Here is a 21,133-nt window from a genome sequence, read left to right as displayed (position 1 = left end):
CTTGCTAGCTGATTTGTATGCTGACTCTGGTACAAATTGACACAATTGAAAAGAGAAGCTTCCCTATTAAGTTCTTGCCAGGACTAGTGCTTCAAAACCTGAAATTTAAGCAAAATGGGTGAGAAATTAGGCTCATTCGGATATATTTGTGGGTAAACAAGGACCATCGAAGTTCCAAAATGATGTCCATAGAATGTGCACAAGCACACTTGAGGAATAATCCCATCTGACCCCATTTGATGCAGGCATTAACAAGTGTCTGTTCACCAGAGCAGGTAGATCATGATGTCAGTCAGTCAGTCAGTTAAGTTACTTTGGACTACAGAGCTCCAGCCAATGCCCTTCCTTAAATTTTCACACTGAAATCCACATTCAGCAGCAGGAAGGGCACCAACAATTATACTACTTAAAGGGACCATTGACTACTTTAAAGTTAGTTGTTTTTTGATCAGACTGGTTATAACAAAGCTTCAGGTTAGGGAGTGAAATTGGAGAATGGGGGTCATATGGAGTGGTGGGGAGGGAGTCTTGTAGAAGTTAGATGGAGGGTGTTGGTAGTTGGATGTTAGTTTGGAGGTCAGTACAGGTGGAAGACGTGTTGGGTTTGGACCACAGTGGATGATTTGTAGTGGACTTCCCTATGGATCAATGTTTCAACCTTTCCTCTTCCTCATATGTATTAATGGCTTAAACCTGATGTGTAGTCCATAATTTCAAAAGTTGCTGACAAGCCAAAACTTGGACATGATATCAGCTGTGAGAATAGTGTAGAACTTCAAAATGACATTAAATAAAAACCAGAAGAACTGCGGATGTTGTAAATCAGAAGCAAAAACAGAAGTTTCTGGAAGAGCTCAGCAAGTCTGACAGCATCTGTGAGGAGAAATCAAAGTTAATGTTTCAGGTCCAGTGACGTTAACTTTAATTTCTCTTTACAGATGCTGCCAGACCTGGTGAACTTTTCCAGCAACTTGCGTTTGTGTTTCAAAATGACTTTGATAGTTTGATGGAAAAGGCAGATAACTGGCAGATGAGAGCTAATGCGGGCAAGTATGAAATGATCCATTTTGGTAGGAAGAAGACAGAGGGAAAATTTAAAACAAAGACACAATTCCAGGATGTAGATCCAAGAGCTGTGTGACATTTGAAGGTAGTAGGACAGGTTGATAGAGCTGTTAGTAAGGCATACAATACCTTAGCCTATCAACAAAAGCATAAAGTACAAAATCAAAGAAGTTATGTTCAGCTTATATAAAATACTGGTTCAGTCTCGAATGTAATATTGCATCCAAATTTCGGCACCAGACTTTGGGGATCGATATGAAGGCATTAGAACAGAGAAAAGATCCACATGCATATATTTCCCGATCACCCTGTTCAGAGGTGTTAATACATGCATCTGGAGCAGGCGGGTTTGAACCTAGGCCTCTGGCTCAGTGGTACAGACATTACCACTGTTCCATAAGAACCCTTAAAAGTCACATGAATGTTTCCAATGATGAAGAATTTCAATTTGTGTAGATAGATTGGATGGACTGTTCTCCTTGGAGAGGAGGAAAATTAAGAAGACATTTGATAAAGCTAGTCAAAATCATGAAAGTATTCCTGTTTTTGGAATGCTTGTAAACAAAAGAGCTTAGATTTAAAGTAATTGACAAGTGAAGCAAAGTTGATGCGGTTAGGTTCTGAAATACACTGCCTGAGAGTATGGGGGCGAGAGGAGCAACTGAGGCATTCAAGAGGGAAGTGGTGTATTTTCTGAAAACTTGTGCTAAAAAAGCAGAGCAGGTCAGGCAGCATCTGAGGAGCAGGAGAATCGACATTTCAGGCATAAGCCTTTCATCAGGCTGGAGGGCTTGTGCCTGAAACGTCGATTCTCTGCCCCTCAGATGCTGCCTAACCTGCTGTGCATTTCCAGCATCACACACTCGACTCTGATCTCCAGCATCTGTAGTCCTCACTTTCTCTTATTTTCTGAAAAGGAACAATATACAGTGATAGGGGAGAATGTATGGGGTGAACTGCTTATATACAGAGACAGCATAAAAATAACAGGCTGAATAGCTTCCTCCTATGCTGTAGCCAATCAATGATTGTGTTATACAGAAAGTACTATTTGATTCCTCAGATCTCCAGGATTATTGCAGTATTCTACTGAACTGGTAATTAATGAACTACAGCAATACTAATACTTTGTCCTTTTTGACTAATGTTGTTAAATCTTCTTTTCGACAAACATCTTGATAAGCCTTCAATCAAAAAATACTATTGGTTTCTGTCAACATGTCAAATATTCTGGAGGCATCTTCTGTCTTTAACGTTAGAACAGAATCACAAAGTGAAATCAGTTTGGAAAGTCTCAGTACTTTTGTTACTGAGTTCCCAGAACATTACTGAAATGTTAGAAAGCACAATGAATACTGATGTGAATACTGATTTGATGTGCTTATGATTATCAGATTTTTTTGAAATTGCTATATAAGAAACATAGTGCTGAGTGTTATTCAGCACTGTCTTAATTTATCTCTCACAAATTTTACAATCACACAAAAGATCAAACTGGAAATTTTTTTAAAAAGGCATGCATAAGTTTCATGTGGTGGTTATCTTTTCTCTCCTCAGGACCTTTTCCATTAAAATGATAGCTGCTCTCCGTTCAAAATATCTTTTTAAACAAAATTGATCTAATTACTCTTAAAGTTAAATTTAGCCAGATTAATTTAGATCCACCATCCAGGACCTTCTTGACCCCACACATTCCTCTCTGTACTCACACTAGGCAAATCCTCTGGTCCAGCAATAGCCAGTTCTGGAGCTGCTGAATTAGGGAGATAAAATGTAGACTACAAGCGCTAATGTTCTCCGACTTGATAATTATTTCACATCCCTGACTGAAATACTAAATGTTGGGTGAGAAAGGGATGAGATTTGGCTGAGATGGTTCTACATTTGGCTCGTTCTGCTAAAGCTCAACATGAAAAATGGCACTTTGCTGAGCTGCTGAAAAATGACTCACACCAATAGTACCATACCTTAGCAAAGGGTCAATGTTTTCAAGAACTGAGGAGAAATTGGAAAAAGTATCTGAAGCAGGATGCAGTTGTTTGAAGGTGATTATTTGCTGCCTGATTTATTTTGAACATGTTCCATTATTGATTAACTCCATGTGGGCAACATGGTGGCTCAATGGTTAGCACTGTTGCCTCACAGTGCCAGGGACCGGGATTCGATTCTACCCTTGGGCAATTGTCTGTGGAGTTTGGACATTCTCCCCTGTCTGCATGAGTTTCCTCTGAGTGCTCTGGTTTCTTGCCACAGTCTAAAGATGTGCAGGTTAGTTGATTGGCTGTATCCAGGGATGTACAGGCTAGGTGAATTAGCCATGATAAATGCAGATTTACAGAGATGGGGCAGGTTTCAATAGGATGCTCTTCAAAGGGTTGGTGTGGATTCGAGCAGAATGGCATGCTTCCACACTGTAGGTGTCAAATAATCCATATGCCCACTTCACTATCTAGTTTTATGTGATGTTGTCCAATGGCACCTAATTTACAGAGTCAGTCTCACAGATAAAGGAATAATTATGCCTTCACGACTGCATCATCATTTTTCATGATTTAGTTAGTGTCTCAGAAAATTAAATGACAACCAAATTGCTTGCAATTTTTTGATTCTCTGGCATCTCTATATAAATAGAACAGATGACATGTGTTTTAATGTATTTCTGCTTCATTTTTGTTCCAAAATGTCTGAAAGGATTCAAATGATTTCATTATCTTTGCATCAATGCGTCGTTGCTGTTACACCTGAGAGAAACTCACACTCCTTTTCTTTTACCCTAAGCTCTTTATGTTAATCAGAACCAAGTGTTCTTCATTAGTAATTCATTCTGAAGTAAGACAACATATTTTGATGTCTCTAGGTTCCATTATAAAAATGCTAATCATTTTAAGAAACTCAATGTGGCAGCCACTGCAAATAACATGTTGCTAAACTTTTGCAGAGAAGTACATGATTGGAAGTATTTTTATAAACAGGTAGTTAAGTACTACACATATGCAAAATAGTAAGGGTAAACTAAACAACTTAATCTCTAACATTCTGCTGATGTTTGTGGTTGTTGCAGTGAAGAGCTCTCACAAATATCATTAATAACCTTTCTTATCCAAACCAGTCTTTAAATTCAAGTTTATGACCTTCAGTGTGTGATTGTGCACGTTCTGGGCCCTATTAGAACTGCTCTGAAAATGTTCAGTAAGAGTGAAACTCTTTGATTTGGAATCCTGGCAAAATTACACATTTTCGAGTACCAGTTGTGAAAGACAACGGTGACCTCGAATTAAGTTGTGCACGGGTCCATTCAGGTTAAATTCACCTTAATGAGCTATGTTAATACAATGCAAAATGTCATAAAACAGTTGCTGAAAACAAGTTCAAGGGTACAGAAGATGCATGATGCTGCCTCATACGTCAGTGCACAATGCATTCCTGTTATTTTGATTGAGTATGATAATAAAACTCATCACACTAACTAGCATTAAAGACTTAACTGAGCGTGACTACAAAATGTTGGTTTGTAGGCAATTATGGTTCTGGAATTGCTCTTTGGCTGAAATTAATTGGATTCAGCCCCTGATAATTGGTTTTATTCTGTTGTTTAGCCACTGCTATTAAAATTTTACTACCCTGCCAAATCCATTTAGAAAAATACAAACCGTTGTTATTGCCTCCCACTACTGCACTTTGACACTAAGTCAGTGATCATGCTGTTTGATGAGCATAAAAAATTCTTCCAGCATGATTATCAAGTCCATCAGGGTTTGTGCTTAACAGAATTGAGGATATAGCTATTAATATTATTGCACAATTTATGGAGCCTTATTAAATCTTAGCATTCAAAATTTTGAAAATCTTGACAGTTTGCTCGTTTAGTCGGTCGGATTAAACAATTGGAATTTTAAGGTGAAGCACTTCTTCAATTTTAGATCTGAATGCAGTATAATGGCATTGTGTGCTCAGCTGTTTATTATAAACTGACAGCATATAGGCCAGGGATCTCCTTGCTGCTGCTCAACCGCCATTACTTTGTGATTTACGTATGCTAATAGGAATTGTGTCGATGTTGTGAAGATAGAGCAGCAGCATCTCGGAAGAATTTCCTGACCCATGATGGGGCCACAGAAGATCACTTGTTATTTTTTAAAAAATCTTACTCCGATGCTAACTTTTCCATCCTAGCCTGTTGCAGTTTTCCATCAAAGCTCAATGTAAACTGGAGGAATAGCACCTCAATTTGTTCGGCACATTACAGCTTTCAGGTCTCAACATTGAGTTCAATAACTTCAGAGTATGAATACTGTTCTTCATTTTGATTACAATGCTCCTCACCCCTTCATACCCACTTATGTCTTGTTGGTGTCTTGCTTCCTTTGCTCTCAGCAGGGCTAAGCTGTTTTGTTTTCTTCAAACCTATCATTAACACCTATTTTACATCTCAATCACTCCCTCGCCATCATTAAAATGCACTGGGCACTTCATTCAACAGCAAAAAACATTTTTTTCAAACCTTTCAGTTTCAAAGAAGAGTTGTTGGACTCACAATGTTAATTCTGTTTCTGTCTCCAAAGAAGCTCCCAGACCCATTATGTTTCTCCAGCATTTTCTGTTTTTTTTTAATATTTCAGATTTCCAGTATCCATAGTAATTTTATTTTATTTAAGAAAAGGAAGAACTTGCTTTTATGCAATACCTTTCAGAATGTTAGCATGTTCCAAACATTTGAAGTAAATTATTGAAATTTGAGAATTGTGGCAGCCAAATTCACACAGCAAGGTAACACAGAGATCGATCAATGTGATAAGAAGCAGATAATGGCTCAGACTTTGCTGTACTCATGCAATAACTGTTTCTCACTGTTAATTGGCCCGACCTGTAATCATATTGGTTTAACAGTGTTTCTTACTGCAAGTTGCTTTATGTGTCAGATGGAAATGACAGGGTGCCTGGATACGGTATCTGGGATCTAAGTGAACAGGGTAAACAACTGTGTACATCTTTAATCAATCAGATTGAAGTATGGTAAAATATACAGCATAAGGCTATACATTGGAGTGAGTGCATTTAATACCAGATCAGAGAAAGAAAAAGTGAGACAATGAAACTTGGATTAAGAAAGAAATACATTAAAAACTGATGAAGAGAATATTTTAGTCTACTTTATGCCTCTGATACTTAATCCTGAAGGAATGAATTGTTTTTATTGTTAGAGAAGTTGATTAATGATAGTTATCACTGATCATGTTATTAAAAAGTATACCGATCTGAAAGCAGCTAACTTTCTGTGGTCAACTTATTTTGTATGTGCATACAAATGCAGGTGATTCATGTTACCCAATGAATATGATGGTAGAATCAGACATGCCCTTTTCTTTGTGATACTAAGTGTAAAGCAGAGCAACAGCAGAAATTCCTTGATTTCCTTGTTTAATTGTACATTTGTTCTCATCTGAAGTTGCAATGGCCAGACCTAAGCATTATTTTAAAAAGTAAATTATGTTTCAGTTATGTTGGTTAAATGTCAGGGCACCGGGGAGAACTGTCATGCTTTACTTCCAAATGTCTATTGTGATTTTAAAAACGTACATGTTGGTGGCCGCTGAAGAATGCAGGTGGAACTTGTAACAATCAATTTTAGTGAGAGGACATAAAACAAATCTTAGGTTCCTCATTTACATACAGTAGGGGCATAGCACTTGTTTTAGTTAACCACCAGGCCTTTATTGTCAATGTGGAAGCAGTTGTAAGAAGTCCCATGTCAGAAGGAGAAAGTTCTACTCTGAAATCCCTTATGCTTCAGTTTAAACTAATTTCTAGAATTTGTATACATATGCAAATCAGCAGCGTTCTTAAATTTGTATTTCCCTACTTGTTTCCAATCTACCTTGATTTGAGGATATAGGGACAGTTAAGTATTTGTGAGCAGACCGTGAAGTGGTGGTAATGTCAATGTATTCCTTGTCCAGTGGACTGCAGGGGAGATGGATTCAAATCTCACTATGGTTGCTGGAGGGACTTAAATTCAATTTATTATTTAAAAGTTAATTTCTGTAATGGTGCCATGTAAGTATCATCAATTGTCTAGATTTCCAGTTATTTCAGGAACATCTTTTAGGGAAGGAAATCTGAACTACATGTGAGTCCAGGTCTACAGGATTCCTCTGAAATTGCTTCAGAAGCCATTCCATTTAAATGGGACAATGAATCCTGACCTTGCCAGAGGTGCATGTATCACAAGGTTAAGAAAGTTTGAACAATGTGGTCTTCAGCAGTTTGTACTCACTTTATATTGTTTCTGTAGAATGGGTAATCAATCATATGTGACAATATATTATGTTAAACTGACAGACAACCAGAGTAATTGAACATATTGAAACTGGAACACTGGAAATTCAAAATGGAATGAGCTAATATTACAATTTATATTTGTATCTGTTGGCTATTATTTCTTGATATGGCTTATCAATTAGCATAATTGCAGTGATTGTAATTAATGTTGACATCCCCATGCACAAACATATGCTTGTAGTCAATGTCCACCATGGTATCCGATTACATCAAAGGAGGAACATAATCACAGCACAAATTGTGCAATTATACGCATAACAAAAAAAAAGGAGAGACGTGGACTATAATCTTATCTCAGGATAATTTCATAACAAATACTAGTAAGTTTCCACTCTCTCACGTTTTGGTATTAGCCATATTTTTTTTTTCAAATCCATTATTCTTACATTTTTTGACTTAAGAACACATTGATTTATTGCATGGTGCCAATTTTGTATTAATGTTGAAATGCATAAAATAATATATGCTTACATAATATTACATAAACTTACATAAAATAATACCAGTTATGTTTCAGTATATTTTTCTTTCCATTTCTTTTCCAGCATCTGACATTGCCACAGAACAAGGGCAAGTTTTGGTCATTGCAACTGCTGCAGTTGGAGGATTCACTCTTCTTGTTATCCTCACCCTGTTCTTCCTAATCACTGGCAGGTAGTACATCTACTGCATATCATTTTTATTGAACGCTTGTTAACCATCTTTATTATCATATCTAGCCAGGCAAAATGCAGTGGTGAAAGATTTTGATTTTGTTGGATGGTGAAATTAAAATCTGGGAAAAAGCAGAATTGACCATTTATTTGCTTTTTTACAAGGTCAAAATCTCCCTTGCTGTTGTTAAGATAGAGCATTTTCATATTTTGGACATTTCTGAATATACATTTACACAGTTCGCTAAGTTTTAGTCATTATTTTATGTTAGCAGGTGAGACATTGTATTTTAAGTTGTATTTTGTAACATTAGGAAGCTACAATTAGGGAAGTGATTGCTGGGCCTCTTGCTGAGATATTTGTGTCATCGATAGTCACAGGTGAAATGCTGGAAGACTGGAGGTTGGCTAATGTGGTGCCACTGTTTAAGAAAGGTGGTAAGGACAAGCCAGGGAACTATGGACCAGTGAGCCTGATGTCGGTGGTGGGCAAGTTAGAACATAGAACATAGAACATAGAAGAATACAGCGCAGTACAGGCCCTTGGGCCCTCGATGTTGCGCCGATCCAAGCCCACCTAAACTACACTAACCCACTATCCTCCATATACCTATCCAATGCCCTCTTAAATGCCCATAAAGAGGGAGAGTCCACCACTGTTACTGGCAGGGCATTCCATGAACTAACGACTCGCTGAGTGAAGAACCTACCCCTAACATCAGTCCTATATCTACCCCCCCTTAATTTAAAGCTATGCCCCCTTGTAATACCCGACTCCATACGCGGGAAAAGGTTCATACTGTCTACCCTATCTAACCCCCTAATCATCTTGTACACCTCAATCAAGTCACCCCTAAACCTTCTTTTCTCTAGTGAAAACAGCCCCAAGTGCCTCAGTCTTTCCTCATACGATTTTCCCTCCATACCAGGCAACATCCTGGTAAACCTCCTCTGCACCCGTTCCAATGCCTCCACATCCTTCCTATAGTATGGCGACCAAAACTGCACACAATATTCCAGATGCGGCCGTACCAGAGTCTTATACAACTGCATCATGACCTCAGGACTCCGGAACTCAATTCCTCTACCAATAAAAGCCAGTACGCCATATGCCTTCCTCACCGCACTATTTACCTGGGTGGCAACTTTCAGAGATCTGTGTATATGGACACCAAGATCCCTCTGTTCATCCACACTACCAAGTATCCGACCATTAGCCCAGTACCCCATCTTTTTGTTATTCTTCCCAAAGTGAATCACCTCGCACTTAGCTACATTGAATTCCATCTGCCACCTTTCTGCCCAGCTCTGCAGCTTCTCTATATCCTGCTGTAACCTGCCACATGCTTCCTCACTGTCAACAACTCCTCCGACTTTCGTATCATCCGCAAACTTGCTCACCCAACCTTCTAACCCCTCTTCCAGGTCATTTATAAAAATGACAAACAGCAATGGTCCCAAAACAGATCCTTGCGGAACACCGCTAGTGACGGCACTCCATGAAGAAACTTTGCCATCAACTACTACCCTCTGTCTTCTTCCATCCAGCCAATTCCTAATCCAAACCTCCAAATCACCCTCAATGCCATATCTCCGTATTTTCTGCAGTAGCCTACCATGGGGAACCTTATCAAACGCCTTACTAAAATCCATATATACCACATCTACCGCTTTCCCCTCATCAACCTCCTTCGTCACCTTTTCAAAGAATTCAATAAGGTTTGTGAGGCACGACTTGCCCTTCACAAAACCATGCTGACTATCCTTGATCACATTATTCCTATCCAGATGTGCATAAATCCTATCCCTTACAATTCTCTCTAAGACTTTGCCCACAACAGAAGTGAGACTCACCGGCCTATAGTTACTACGGCTATCCCTACTCCCCTTTTTGAACAAGGGAACCACATTTGCTATCCTCCAGTCTTCTGGGACTACTCCTGTAGACAAAGAGGACATAAAAATCAAGGCCAATGGCTCTGCAATCTCCTCCCTTGCTTCCCAGAGAATCCTAGGATAAATGCCATCAGGCCCAGGGGACTTATCAATTTTCACCTTTTCCAGGATTTCCAACACCTCTTCTCTACATACCTCGAAGCCATCCATTCTACTTATTTGTGACTCAGTATTCTCATCTACAACAATGCCCTGTTCCTGAGTAAATACTGAAGAAAAGTATTCATTCAGTGTCTCCCCAATCTCTTCCGCCTCCACACGCAACTTCCCACTACTATCCTTGACTGGACCTATTCCTACCCTAGTCATTCTTTTATTCCTAACATACCTATAGAAAGCCTTAGGGTTTTCCCTAATCCTATCGACTAAGGACCTTTCATGTCCCCTCCTTGCTGCTTTTAGCTCTCTCTTCAGGTCCTTCCTGGCTACCCTATAACTCTCAATCGCCCCAATTGAACCTTCACGTCTCATCTTGAGATAGGCCGCCCTCTTCCATTTAACAAGGGATTCCAATTCCTTATTAAACCACGGCTCCCTCGCACGACCCTTTCCTTCCTGCCTGACAGGTACATAATTATCAAGGACACTCAATAGTTGCCCCTTGAACAAGTTCCACATATCCTTTACACTCTTGCCTTGGAGTCTACTTTTCCAAGCCACACATCCTAAGTCATGCCTCACAGCATCATAATTTCCCTTACCCCAACTATAACTCTTGCCCTGTAGTACACACTTATCCCTCTCCATCACGAGTGTAAAAATCACCGAATTATGGTCACTATCCCCAAAGTGCTCACCTACCTTTAATTCTAACACCTGGCCTGGTTCGTTACCCAGAACCAAATCCAGTTGGTGGAGGGAATCCTGAGGGACCTGATGTACATGTATTTGGAAAGGCAAGGACTGATTAGGGATAGTCAACATGGCTTTGTGCGTGGAAAATCATGTCTCACAAACTTGATTTGAATTTTTTGATGAAGTAACAAAGAGGATTGATGAGGGCAGAGTGGTAGATGTGATCTATATGGACTTCAGTAAGGCGTTTGACAAGGTTCCCCATGGGAGACTGGTTAGCAAGGTTAAATCTCTTTGGAATACAGGAAAAACTAGCCATTTGGATACAGAACTGGCTCAAAGGCAGAAGACAGAGGGTGGTGGTGGAGGGTTGTTTTTTAGACTGAAGGCCTGTGACCAGTGGAGTGCCAGAAGGATCAGTGCTGAGTCCTCTACTTTTCATCAATTATATAAATGATTTGGATGTGAGCATAAAAGGTATAGTTAGTAAGTTTGCAGATGACACCAAAATTGGAGGTGTGGTGGACAGCTAAGAAGGTTACCTCAGGTTACAATGGGATCTTGATCAGATTAGCCAATGGGCTGAGAAGTGGCAGATGGAGTTTAATTTAGATAAATGTGAGGTGCTGCATTTTGGGAAAGCAAATCTTAGCAGGACTTATACACTTAATGGTAAGGTTCTAGGGAGTGTTGCTGAACAAAGAGACCTTGGAGTGCAGGTTCATTGCTCCTTGAAAGTGGAGTCGCAGGTAGATAGGATAGTGAAGAAGGTGTTTGGTATGCTTTCACCTTTATTGATCAGAGTATTGAATACAGGAGTTGGGAGGTCATGTTGTGGCTGTACAGGACATTGGTTAGGCCACTGTTGGAATGTTGCATGCAATTCTGGTCTCTTTCCTATCGGAAAGATGTTGTGAAACTTGAAAAGGTTCAGAAAATATTTACAAGGATGTTGCCAGGGTTGGAATGTTTGAGCGATAGGGAGAGGTTGAACAGGCTGGGGCTGTTTTCCCTGGAGTGTCGGAAGCTGAGGGGTGACCTTATAGAGGTTTACAAAATCAGGAGGGGCATGGATAGGATAAATAGACAAAATCTTTTCCCTGGAGTGTGTGAGTCCAGAACTGGAGGGCATAGGTTTAGGGTGAGGGGGGAAAGATATAAAAGAGAACGAAGGGACAACTTTTCACGCAAAGGGTGGTATGTGTATGGAATGAGCTGCCAGAGGAAGTGATGGAGGCTGGTACAATTGCAACATTTAAAAGACATTTGGATGGGTATATGAATAGGAGGGGTTTGGAGGGATATGGGTCAGGTGCTGGCAGGTGTAACTAGATTGGGTTGGGATACCTGGTCAGCATGGACAAGCTCTGTGCTGTACATCTCTATGACTCTAATTAACAGAACACAGGTTTAAAATAGTCACTTGTCAACCAGGAACAAGGATCTGTAATTTTTCATTCAATTCTGCATTCCTTTGCATCTACTCCACCAACCTAATGCAAATTGCTATTTAAGGTTAAATTATAAAAAGTGAATATTATAAACTTCTGAAGTGTGTTGTGTGATACTATGAGTAAAGTATGTGCACTCAAAGCTATAAAATATTGTAGTTGCTTTAGAGATGGTATTGTTTTCTTAGTAGTTCAAGTTAGAGACTATTGAGCATGCTATTTCTGTATGTGTTAAACACTTCACTATCCCTTCACTCACTTCAAATGTCTTTTCCTGTGAATAATCAATCAATTGGGCTTATTGTTCCCTGCGGACTAAGCAAATCCTGAATTGAAAATTGGTGAACAGGTTAATGGTGAATAAGTGCCACATGATAGAATTGTTGATAACTGCTTCGTGACTTTACTGATGTTTGAGAGTGGCCTGATAGGATGGCTAGGTTGGATTTATACTGCTTTCTTACACAAAATCCTGGCCAGTTTCTCCAGCTCCATAGGAGTTGAAGGAATGTAAAGAAGTGTGACTGAGAGAGCTTCTGGGTTTTGTGGCCTTTGCTTTGAGCAGTGAATGCAATCATTTCTCGATGTGACTTTCTGTTCAATGAATTGTGTAAAGATAGGCTTCTGCAGAGATTGCTGAAAATGAGCAACTGGTTGAGACTTTCAGCTGAAGATAGCTGTTAAGCTTCAGCTTTGTCTCTTACTGCACCACCATAGAGGATAGTGAAAAACACATAACCACCTCCTCTTTATAGCTGCTTAATTGTACAACATTATTCATGGCTAAATGTCATAGTGTTTCAGAGTTTAGCCTAATCTGCTGGCTGTGGAATTGCTAAGTAATTCCACAAATATAAAAATGTTGTTATTATTGTTGCAAGGGATTATGTTGTGCTTCCTGATTATTTTTGTCTCAAAGGGAAATGAATTTAGTTTAATACAGATTTAACATATTTACATCTATCATAAACTCACTCAATGAAATCTAGACAAAAAGAGGAGCCAAATCAACTTGTTTAGTAGCTGTATTTTTGGCATCCAAGATGACTAATGGAAAGTGCACCACACAAGAACTTGGTAAATGGATTTATAGACGTGCATGTGCCAAATAACTTCCAGCAATACACACTGCAGGAAGATTAATGACATTAGTCTGCAAGGTTGATTTGATGTTTGTGTTGCCATTTTCAACATAGTGCTCTAGCCTACACCTTGACCTCACCTTGCATAGTTGAATACATGTGAAATGTCATAAAGACCTCCCATCCACCCACTGTTGCCTATTAAATTACTTTTAGATTAATTATAGGATTATTCCTTCTGGTTATTAGTACATTGAGCATATCTTCTGACATTTTATGATGCTTTTCTGAAGCTTGAATCATCTACAGAGACTGGTTTGTTTGGCACTGAAGAGTACACATCCCTGACTTACTGAGCCTTTCTCTTAGAATTGATCTTAACTGCGAGAATGAAGAGAGGTCACCCAAAGCTTAACAAGCTGTTAGAAGATAGAGGGGAGAAAGGGCTATCAGCAGAAAACCTTGCCTCCAAGGGTCATTAGCAGCCTTCTTACATCCACTCAAGTGACAACTAATGCTTAAGATGTCCATACTTCAGTACCAAGAGCAACTGACTTAAATCTGACAGCTCCTGCTGCTATTAACACAACCCTTGGACAGGTCAAGGATAGCAATGCCTGTACATATAAAGGTTGATATGTCTCTTAAATCCGACAAATCTGATTCCTTCTTGATAGGCTTTCAGTGCACCAAGTGATGTGTATCTATCAGTCTAACACTGCAGTCTATCATTGACATCCTTATCTGAGAGAGCTGCAACAGATTTAATCCATAACTGTGCCCTTGGGTGACCAGGCACCTCTCTACCCTTTCACCCTGTCTGCCAGATGCACAGCCTGTCTGTCACCACATTCAGATTTCTCTTGTGTTTTGCAAATGTAAAACACCTATTCAAGAAGAGAGGGGTCAGAAAGCAGAAGTGTTCGGTCAATTATCCTAATACCTTTTGCTGGGAAAATGCTGTAATACATTATTGAGGAAGTAATAACAGTACAGTTAGAAAATCATTTAATCATGCAAGATAAGCAGAATTTCATAAAAGGGAAGTTGTGTTTGACAAATTTGTTAGCGTTTTTTAGGATGTAACAAGTATGGTGGGAGAAATGGGAACCAGTAGATGTAATGTACTTGCATTTCTAACAAGCATTTAGTAAGATGCTACATTATAATAAATATCTAAAATTAGAGCTCATTGCTTGGAAGCAATATGGAAGTAAGGAAAGAAGATTAGCTGACTAATGGTTAACAGAAAGAAGGACAGATATACTTGGATTAGAAATAGCTCAGAGAAGGTTTGTAGGGATATAGGAACAGGAATAGACTATTCAGCTTATTGGGAATTCTCCACCATGTATTATCATTGAGGCTAATCGATGACTTGAATACCTTTTACCCACACTATCCACTTTATACCATTGAAAATCTGATATCTATCAATCTCTACTTTAAATACACACAAAGACTGACCCTTCATTGCCTCTGGGGTAGAGAATTTCAAAGATTCATTGTCCTCTGAGTTAAAAATAAAATAAATTCTTCATCTCAGTCCTAAATAAGTCCCCATTATTTTTAAATTATGCCTTCCAATTGCTCTCTAATAGGTTGATTCTTGGTTTAAAGTATTTGTTTTATGAGGAAAGGCTGACCACCCTTGATTTACATTCGATGGGGTTCTGAAGAATGACAATTGGTTTTGTTGATAAATATAAGATTCTCAGGGAGAATGAAAGCTGATTAGATATTTGCCCTCATAGAGGAATCCAGAACTAGGGGTCACAGTTTCAAATTAAGGGGTTTCCCATTTAAGATAGAGATGAGATGGAGAAAATTCTTCTCTGCAAGAATAATTAATCTTTGTCATTCTCAACCCGGGGGCAATAGTATGTAGATCATTGAATATATTCTAGGCTTAGTTATAAAGATTTTTACTCTGCAATAGAGTGAAGGGTTACGGAGAATAGATAGTAACATGACCTGAAAATAACAATCAGATGAGCCATAAACTTATTGAATGGCTGGACAGTCTTGAAGAGCCAACTGGCCTATTCCTTTTATTTCTTATGTTCCAAGAAAGTACACAATGTCAGCCTTTGGATTGGTTCCTGCAAGTGCAAGATTGAGTGATGACCTCTATTCATCTTTCTTCTTTCTTTTCTTCTACTGACTAAGAAGACACGCTATTTGACATCTAAGATAACAAAGGTTTTGGTGAGAGGAGAGGAGAAAGTAAGAATTGTGTGCTTACACCATCTGTAGCCTCAGTGAGAAGAAATGGGTGAGGCTGGTGTTGTAGTTGGTAAAATATGCCATATGAAGATGAACTCATTCACATAGACAACACATTTCAGATTGTTAAATATTTTCCACCATTGTATCCAAGTTTTTCTGGACTTATTGCTTCCTATTGCCTCTCGCAATGTGAATTTGAATGACTTCCTACCTCCTTACAATTATAAAATATCAGTTTCCTTTCTATCTCTTCTGCCAAGCCCTTAAATGGATTGTCTGAGAATCTTGTATTTATAGTCATTGCTCAAAGTATCAGAGTACAAAATCAGTTTCAAATTATTCCTCCTTACACTCGTGTGACTCCTGTTTAAGAGGTGTTGGCTATGTATAATCACTGTTAGCCATGGCAAATGTGTACAGCCAATGAACAGGAACGGGAGGACTGGCTAGAAGAAGCAGTCATATAATACAGCAGGAAGTTTGCCAAATATTGGACAGTCATGGGTTAGTCATGAACTATCATCCCTGCACTCATTTTCAGCTTTTATTCAATTTAACCCGTTAAGTCTTGCATTCTGGAGAACAAATTCTGAATCATGTTAATAATTAATTATCAGAGATTACATTTCATGGGGCTTGTTTCTTTATTACACAGGCACAGAAATGAGAAATTGGCTTACTAGGAAATTATCCATTTGAATTATGACATTTTCATGTGAAATTATATTAGCCATGGTGTAATATTTATAACTGAATGATTGAACCTGTCACCTACAACTGATTTAGAAGTATTCAACATAAGTACCCCTATAAGACAGTGACTGGATGTAGGTTTGTAATCGCAATTTCAGTGTGTTCCTGATCTTCATAATGCTGAAAGAGCCATCATGTTGGTATTAGACTTTTATTGGAGGAAAAGAATGGAGTATTAATTTCACAAGGAAGATGTCAAACATGATTCAAAAGTGTAGTGCCGTAAGAATTTGTGGCTAGTAAATGGCACATGAGTCAATTACAGCCAAAAAAAATGATGAATAAAGGAAATGTGGGAATTAGGCAGCCTGATATAATATTTATAATATGTAAGCTGGGGAGATCTTAGGTGCAACCCCGACTCTACGTGGAAATTGTCAACCACTGCTAAGATGGGGGTATTGTTACATATGATTTCAGCTTTCTGAGCCTAGGCAAGGAAATATTATCCCATGTGCATGCTCCTGATTGGTCTTAGACAATCCCTGCTTCCTTTCAGGCAAATCTAGTGTTGTTCACCTTTATGTAGTTGAATTTCACAGCTAAGGGACAGCTACAAAATGAGTGGAAGAAAATGATACATAAAAAATGGAATAGGGAAAACTGAAACATTTGGTGTAAAGTCAAATTAATCAAGGTTGGCTGTTTAAGAAGAAAATTGTTTGAGGGTAATGTTTCATGATCCCAAAACTAGCACTGTTAAAATCCCAATTTTTCATGCTAGCAGAATGTTTATTTCCTATTTTGTTTTATTTAGCTGTCAATTGACACAAAATAATTTAGATTTTAATTGAAGTACAGCTTTGTGCACTTCTTGCACTTCCTACATCTGTTCTTCTTTCTTCCTTCAGGAGTTACTTTGTCTCATTTGAGCTCGTATGAAACAAGCAATTTTTTTTCCAGCTGGTACTCTTTGAAGATCAGGCATTAGGCGATGTATCAAGGGAAGAATTTAGAGAAGGCTGACTATTTTTCCTTATTATAGATAATTAGCTAGCTCAAAAGAAGTGGCTATAGTGTTAAAGGATTCAGCCTCTCTCTTTTCATTGTCTTTCACTTTGCCCCAAGGAATCAACTTATCTTAACATTTGTTTTCCTAGTTTTACACAAGAGATCTGTTATAAATGAGCCATAAAGACCAAAAAACAGTAGTTGAACTCCTGCCTTGTGCAGATTTGGCTGATTTAACTTGGAGTCAAGAATGTGGTGCTGGAAAAGCACAGCAGATCAAGCAGCATCCAAGGAGCAGAAGAATCGGCATTTTGAGCATAAGTCCTTCATTAGGAATCATCAGGAGTCAGAAAGTCCTCACTTTCTCCTCCTGATTTAACATGCAGCTGAAGCTGGATTACTATATTTGTTCTTTTGACAAAATCCACCAAGGTTTGGGATCAGAAAAGTGATGAAAGGTGTTGTGGCATAACCAGTACCATATGTTCACTAATAAACTGCTCATTGATGCTTAGTTTGGTTCTGCTATGGCCAGTTGGCCACAGCCTCATTAGAGCCTAGGCCCAAACAGAGACAAAGGATGATCTACTCTTGGCATCAAGGTTGGAGTCATTACCTAATGCAACGGTTGTTAAGCACCAATCTTTTCAGTCCCAGGACATCACTGCAGAAATCCCTCATGGTTGTGTTCTAGGCCCAATGATCTTTAAAGACCTTCACATCATCATTAGGTTAGAAATGGGGATATTTACTGGTGATTACCCAGATTTCAGCTTCAATCACTTATCAAACAATGAAGAAATTCAAACTCATAGCAGTAATACCTGAATAATATTTAAACTTGGACTAATAAATTTATAATATCATTCATACAAGTGTCAGGCAATAACTGTCTCCAACAAGCGGTGACCTAGGCACCACTCCATGATGTTTAATGGTGTGAACATTGCTAAAACTCCTACAATTCTGGGGATTTCAATTGATTGGAAATTTAACTTAATTACTGAAGCAAAAAACACAAGTGGAGAGTGGGTTTCTTTCCAGCGAATTACTACCGATCTAACTCTTGAAAGTTTTACAACATCACCAGGATACAAGTCAGCAGTGTATATGAATGCTCTCCACTTGGCTGAATGGGTGTAGTTCCAATAGCAGTCAGTAAGCACAACACTATCCAGTACAAAGCAACCCGTATGACAACACCACATTCATAACAGCATAAGAACTAGGAGCAGGAGTAGGCCATCTGGCCCTTCGAGCCTGCTCCGCTATTCAGTAAGATCATGACTGATCTTTACGTGGCCTCAGCTCTACTTACCCACCCTCTCACCATAACTGTTAATTTCTTTATTTTCAAGAAATTATCTATCTTAACTTTAAAAACATTTACTGAGGAAATCTAAACCACTTCACTGGGCAGGGAATTCCATAGATTCACAACCCTCTGTGTGAAGAAGTTCCTTCTCAATTCAGTCCTAAATCTGCGCCGCATAATTTTGCGGCTATTTTGCCCTCTTGTTCTGGTTTCACCTGCCAGTGGAAACATCCTCTCTACTTCTATCTTATCTATTCCCTTCACAATTTTATATGTTTCTATAAGATTCCCCCTTCATTCTTCTAAATTGTAATGAATATAATCCCAGTCTACTCAGTCTCTCTTCATAACGCCAATCTCTCAACTCCAGAATCTACCTAGTGATCCTCCTCCGCACCCCTTCTAATGCCAGTACATCCTTTCTCAAGTAAGGAAACTAAAACTGCATGCAGTACTCCGGGTGTGGCCTCACTAACAGCCTATACAGCTGCAACATAAACTCTCTGCTTTTAAACTCAATCCCTTTAGCAATGAAGGACAAAACTTCATTTGCCTTCCTAATTATTTGTTGTACCAGCAGACCAATCTTCTGTGATTCATGCACAAGGACACCCAGGTCCCTCTACACAGCAGCATGCTGCAGTTTCTTACCATTCAAATAATAGTCTGTTTTACTGTTATTCCTACCAAAATAGACTACTTCGCATTTATTAACATTGTACTCCATCTGCCAGACCTTTGCCCACTCACTTGACTATCTCTTTTCCTTTGCAAAGTTTCACTGTCCTCTGCACACTTTGCTCTACTGTTCATCTTATTGTCATCCGCAAACTTGAATACACTATGCATGGTCCCCAACTCCAAATCATCTATGTAAATTGTGAGTAATTGCGGTCCCAAAACTGATCCCTGAGGTACGACACTAGTCACCGATCGCAACCAGAATAGCACTCATTTATTCCCATTCTTTGCTTCCTATTGGTTATCCATGCTAATACATTGCCCACAATGCCTTGCATCTTTATCTTATGCAGTATACTTGTTTGCGGTGCTTTGTCAAATACCTTTTGGAAATTTAGATGCACTGTATCTACTGGGTCCCTGTTGTCCACCGTGTTCGTAATGTCTGCATAGAATTCCAAACAATTAAGAGTGACCTCCCCTCATGAACCTATGCTGCATCTACCCAACAGGTCAATTTCTATCTTCATGCCTTGCTATTTCTTCTTTGATAACAGATTCAAGCATTTTCTCCATTCCAGAAGTTAACTGGTCTATAATTCCCCATCCTTTATCTACCTCCCTTTTTAAACAGTAGCATCACACTTGCTGTTTTCCAATCTGCTGGAACTGCTCCAGAGTCCAGTGAATTTTGGGAAATTACCACAAGTGAATTTGTTATTTCTCCCGATATTTCTTTTAGTACCCTGGGATGTATTCCATCAGGACTGAGTGACATGTCTACGTTTAGCTCCATTAGCTTGCCTAACGCTACCTCTTTCATGAAGGTTTCCAAGGTCCTCACCTACCTTCATCTCTGTCAATGACTGACATGTTATTAGTGTCTTCCACTATGAAGACTGACACAAAATACCTGTTCAGAGCCTTGGCTATTTTCTCATATCCCATTTCTAATCCTCCTTCTCATCCTGTAAAGGACCAATGTTTACTTTAGCCACTCTTTTCTGTTTTATGTATTTATAGAAACTTCTGCTATCTGTCTTTATATTCTGAGCTAGTTTTTTCTCATAATCAATCTTACTTTTCTTTATAGCTCTTTTTGTGGCTTTCTGTTGACCTTTAAAGCCTTCCCAATCTTCTAGTTTCCCGCTGATCTTGGCCACTTTCTCTGCCTTCTCTTCAATTTGGTAGCCTCCCTTATTTCTTTAGACACCCATGACAGATTACCCCTTTTCCTACAGTCCTTCCTTTGACTAATATATATTTTGCAGAGCACTTTAAAAATTATGTTGAAAGTCCTCCATTGTTCGTCAACTGTTCTACCATAAAGTCTTAGCATCCAGCATACCTTAGCAAACTCCTCCCTTGTCTTATTGTAGTCTCCCTTGTTTACACACAGTACCCTGGTATTGGAATTTATCTTTGCACTTTCCATGTGTATTCTAATTTCACCCATACTGTGATTGCTCCTTCCAAGAGGATCCGTAATTATGACATCGTTGATAATTCATGTCTCATTACACAGGATTCCCTCATCGCTTCCATTACATACATTTCAAGAAAACTATCCAGTATACATTCAATGAGCTCCACCTCAAGGCTACTCTGACTGACCTGGATTGACTAATCGACATGTAGATTAAAATCCCCCATGATAATTGCCATACCATTTTGACAGGCATGTGTTATCTCTTTGTTTATTGCCTGCCCAGTGTGATATTGTTATTATTATTCAGTGGGCTGTAGACTACACCTATCAGTGACTTTTTCTTCTTAGAATTTCTAATTTTCACCGAAATGGATTCAACCTTGTTCTCCATAGAACATCTATCATCTTTCACCACCACCCTGGTGTCGTCCTTC

General features: G+C 38.9%; 1 protein-coding gene across 5 annotated transcripts in view; it reads left to right on the top strand.

Moving 5' to 3' along the window:
- Positions 1–21,133, top strand: part of epha6 (eph receptor A6) — a 687,522-nt gene that overhangs the window by 559,893 nt on the left and 106,496 nt on the right. For all 5 annotated transcript variants that reach the window (XM_043700795.2, XM_087992858.1, XM_087992855.1 and 2 more), the window contains one exon: positions 7,950–8,058. In XM_043700795.2, the coding sequence (XP_043556730.1) occupies positions 7,950–8,058 (109 nt within the window). The remainder of the gene's footprint in view (positions 1–7,949; positions 8,059–21,133) is intronic.

This window comes from Chiloscyllium plagiosum, unplaced genomic scaffold, assembly GCF_037043375.1.
Source record: "Chiloscyllium plagiosum isolate Xiang-an unplaced genomic scaffold, Cpla_swu_hap1 HiC_scaffold_12, whole genome shotgun sequence".
NCBI lineage: Eukaryota > Metazoa > Chordata > Chondrichthyes > Orectolobiformes > Hemiscylliidae > Chiloscyllium > Chiloscyllium plagiosum.
Note: the sequence above shows the minus strand (reverse complement) of the source record. Positions and strands in the feature narration are given on the sequence as shown.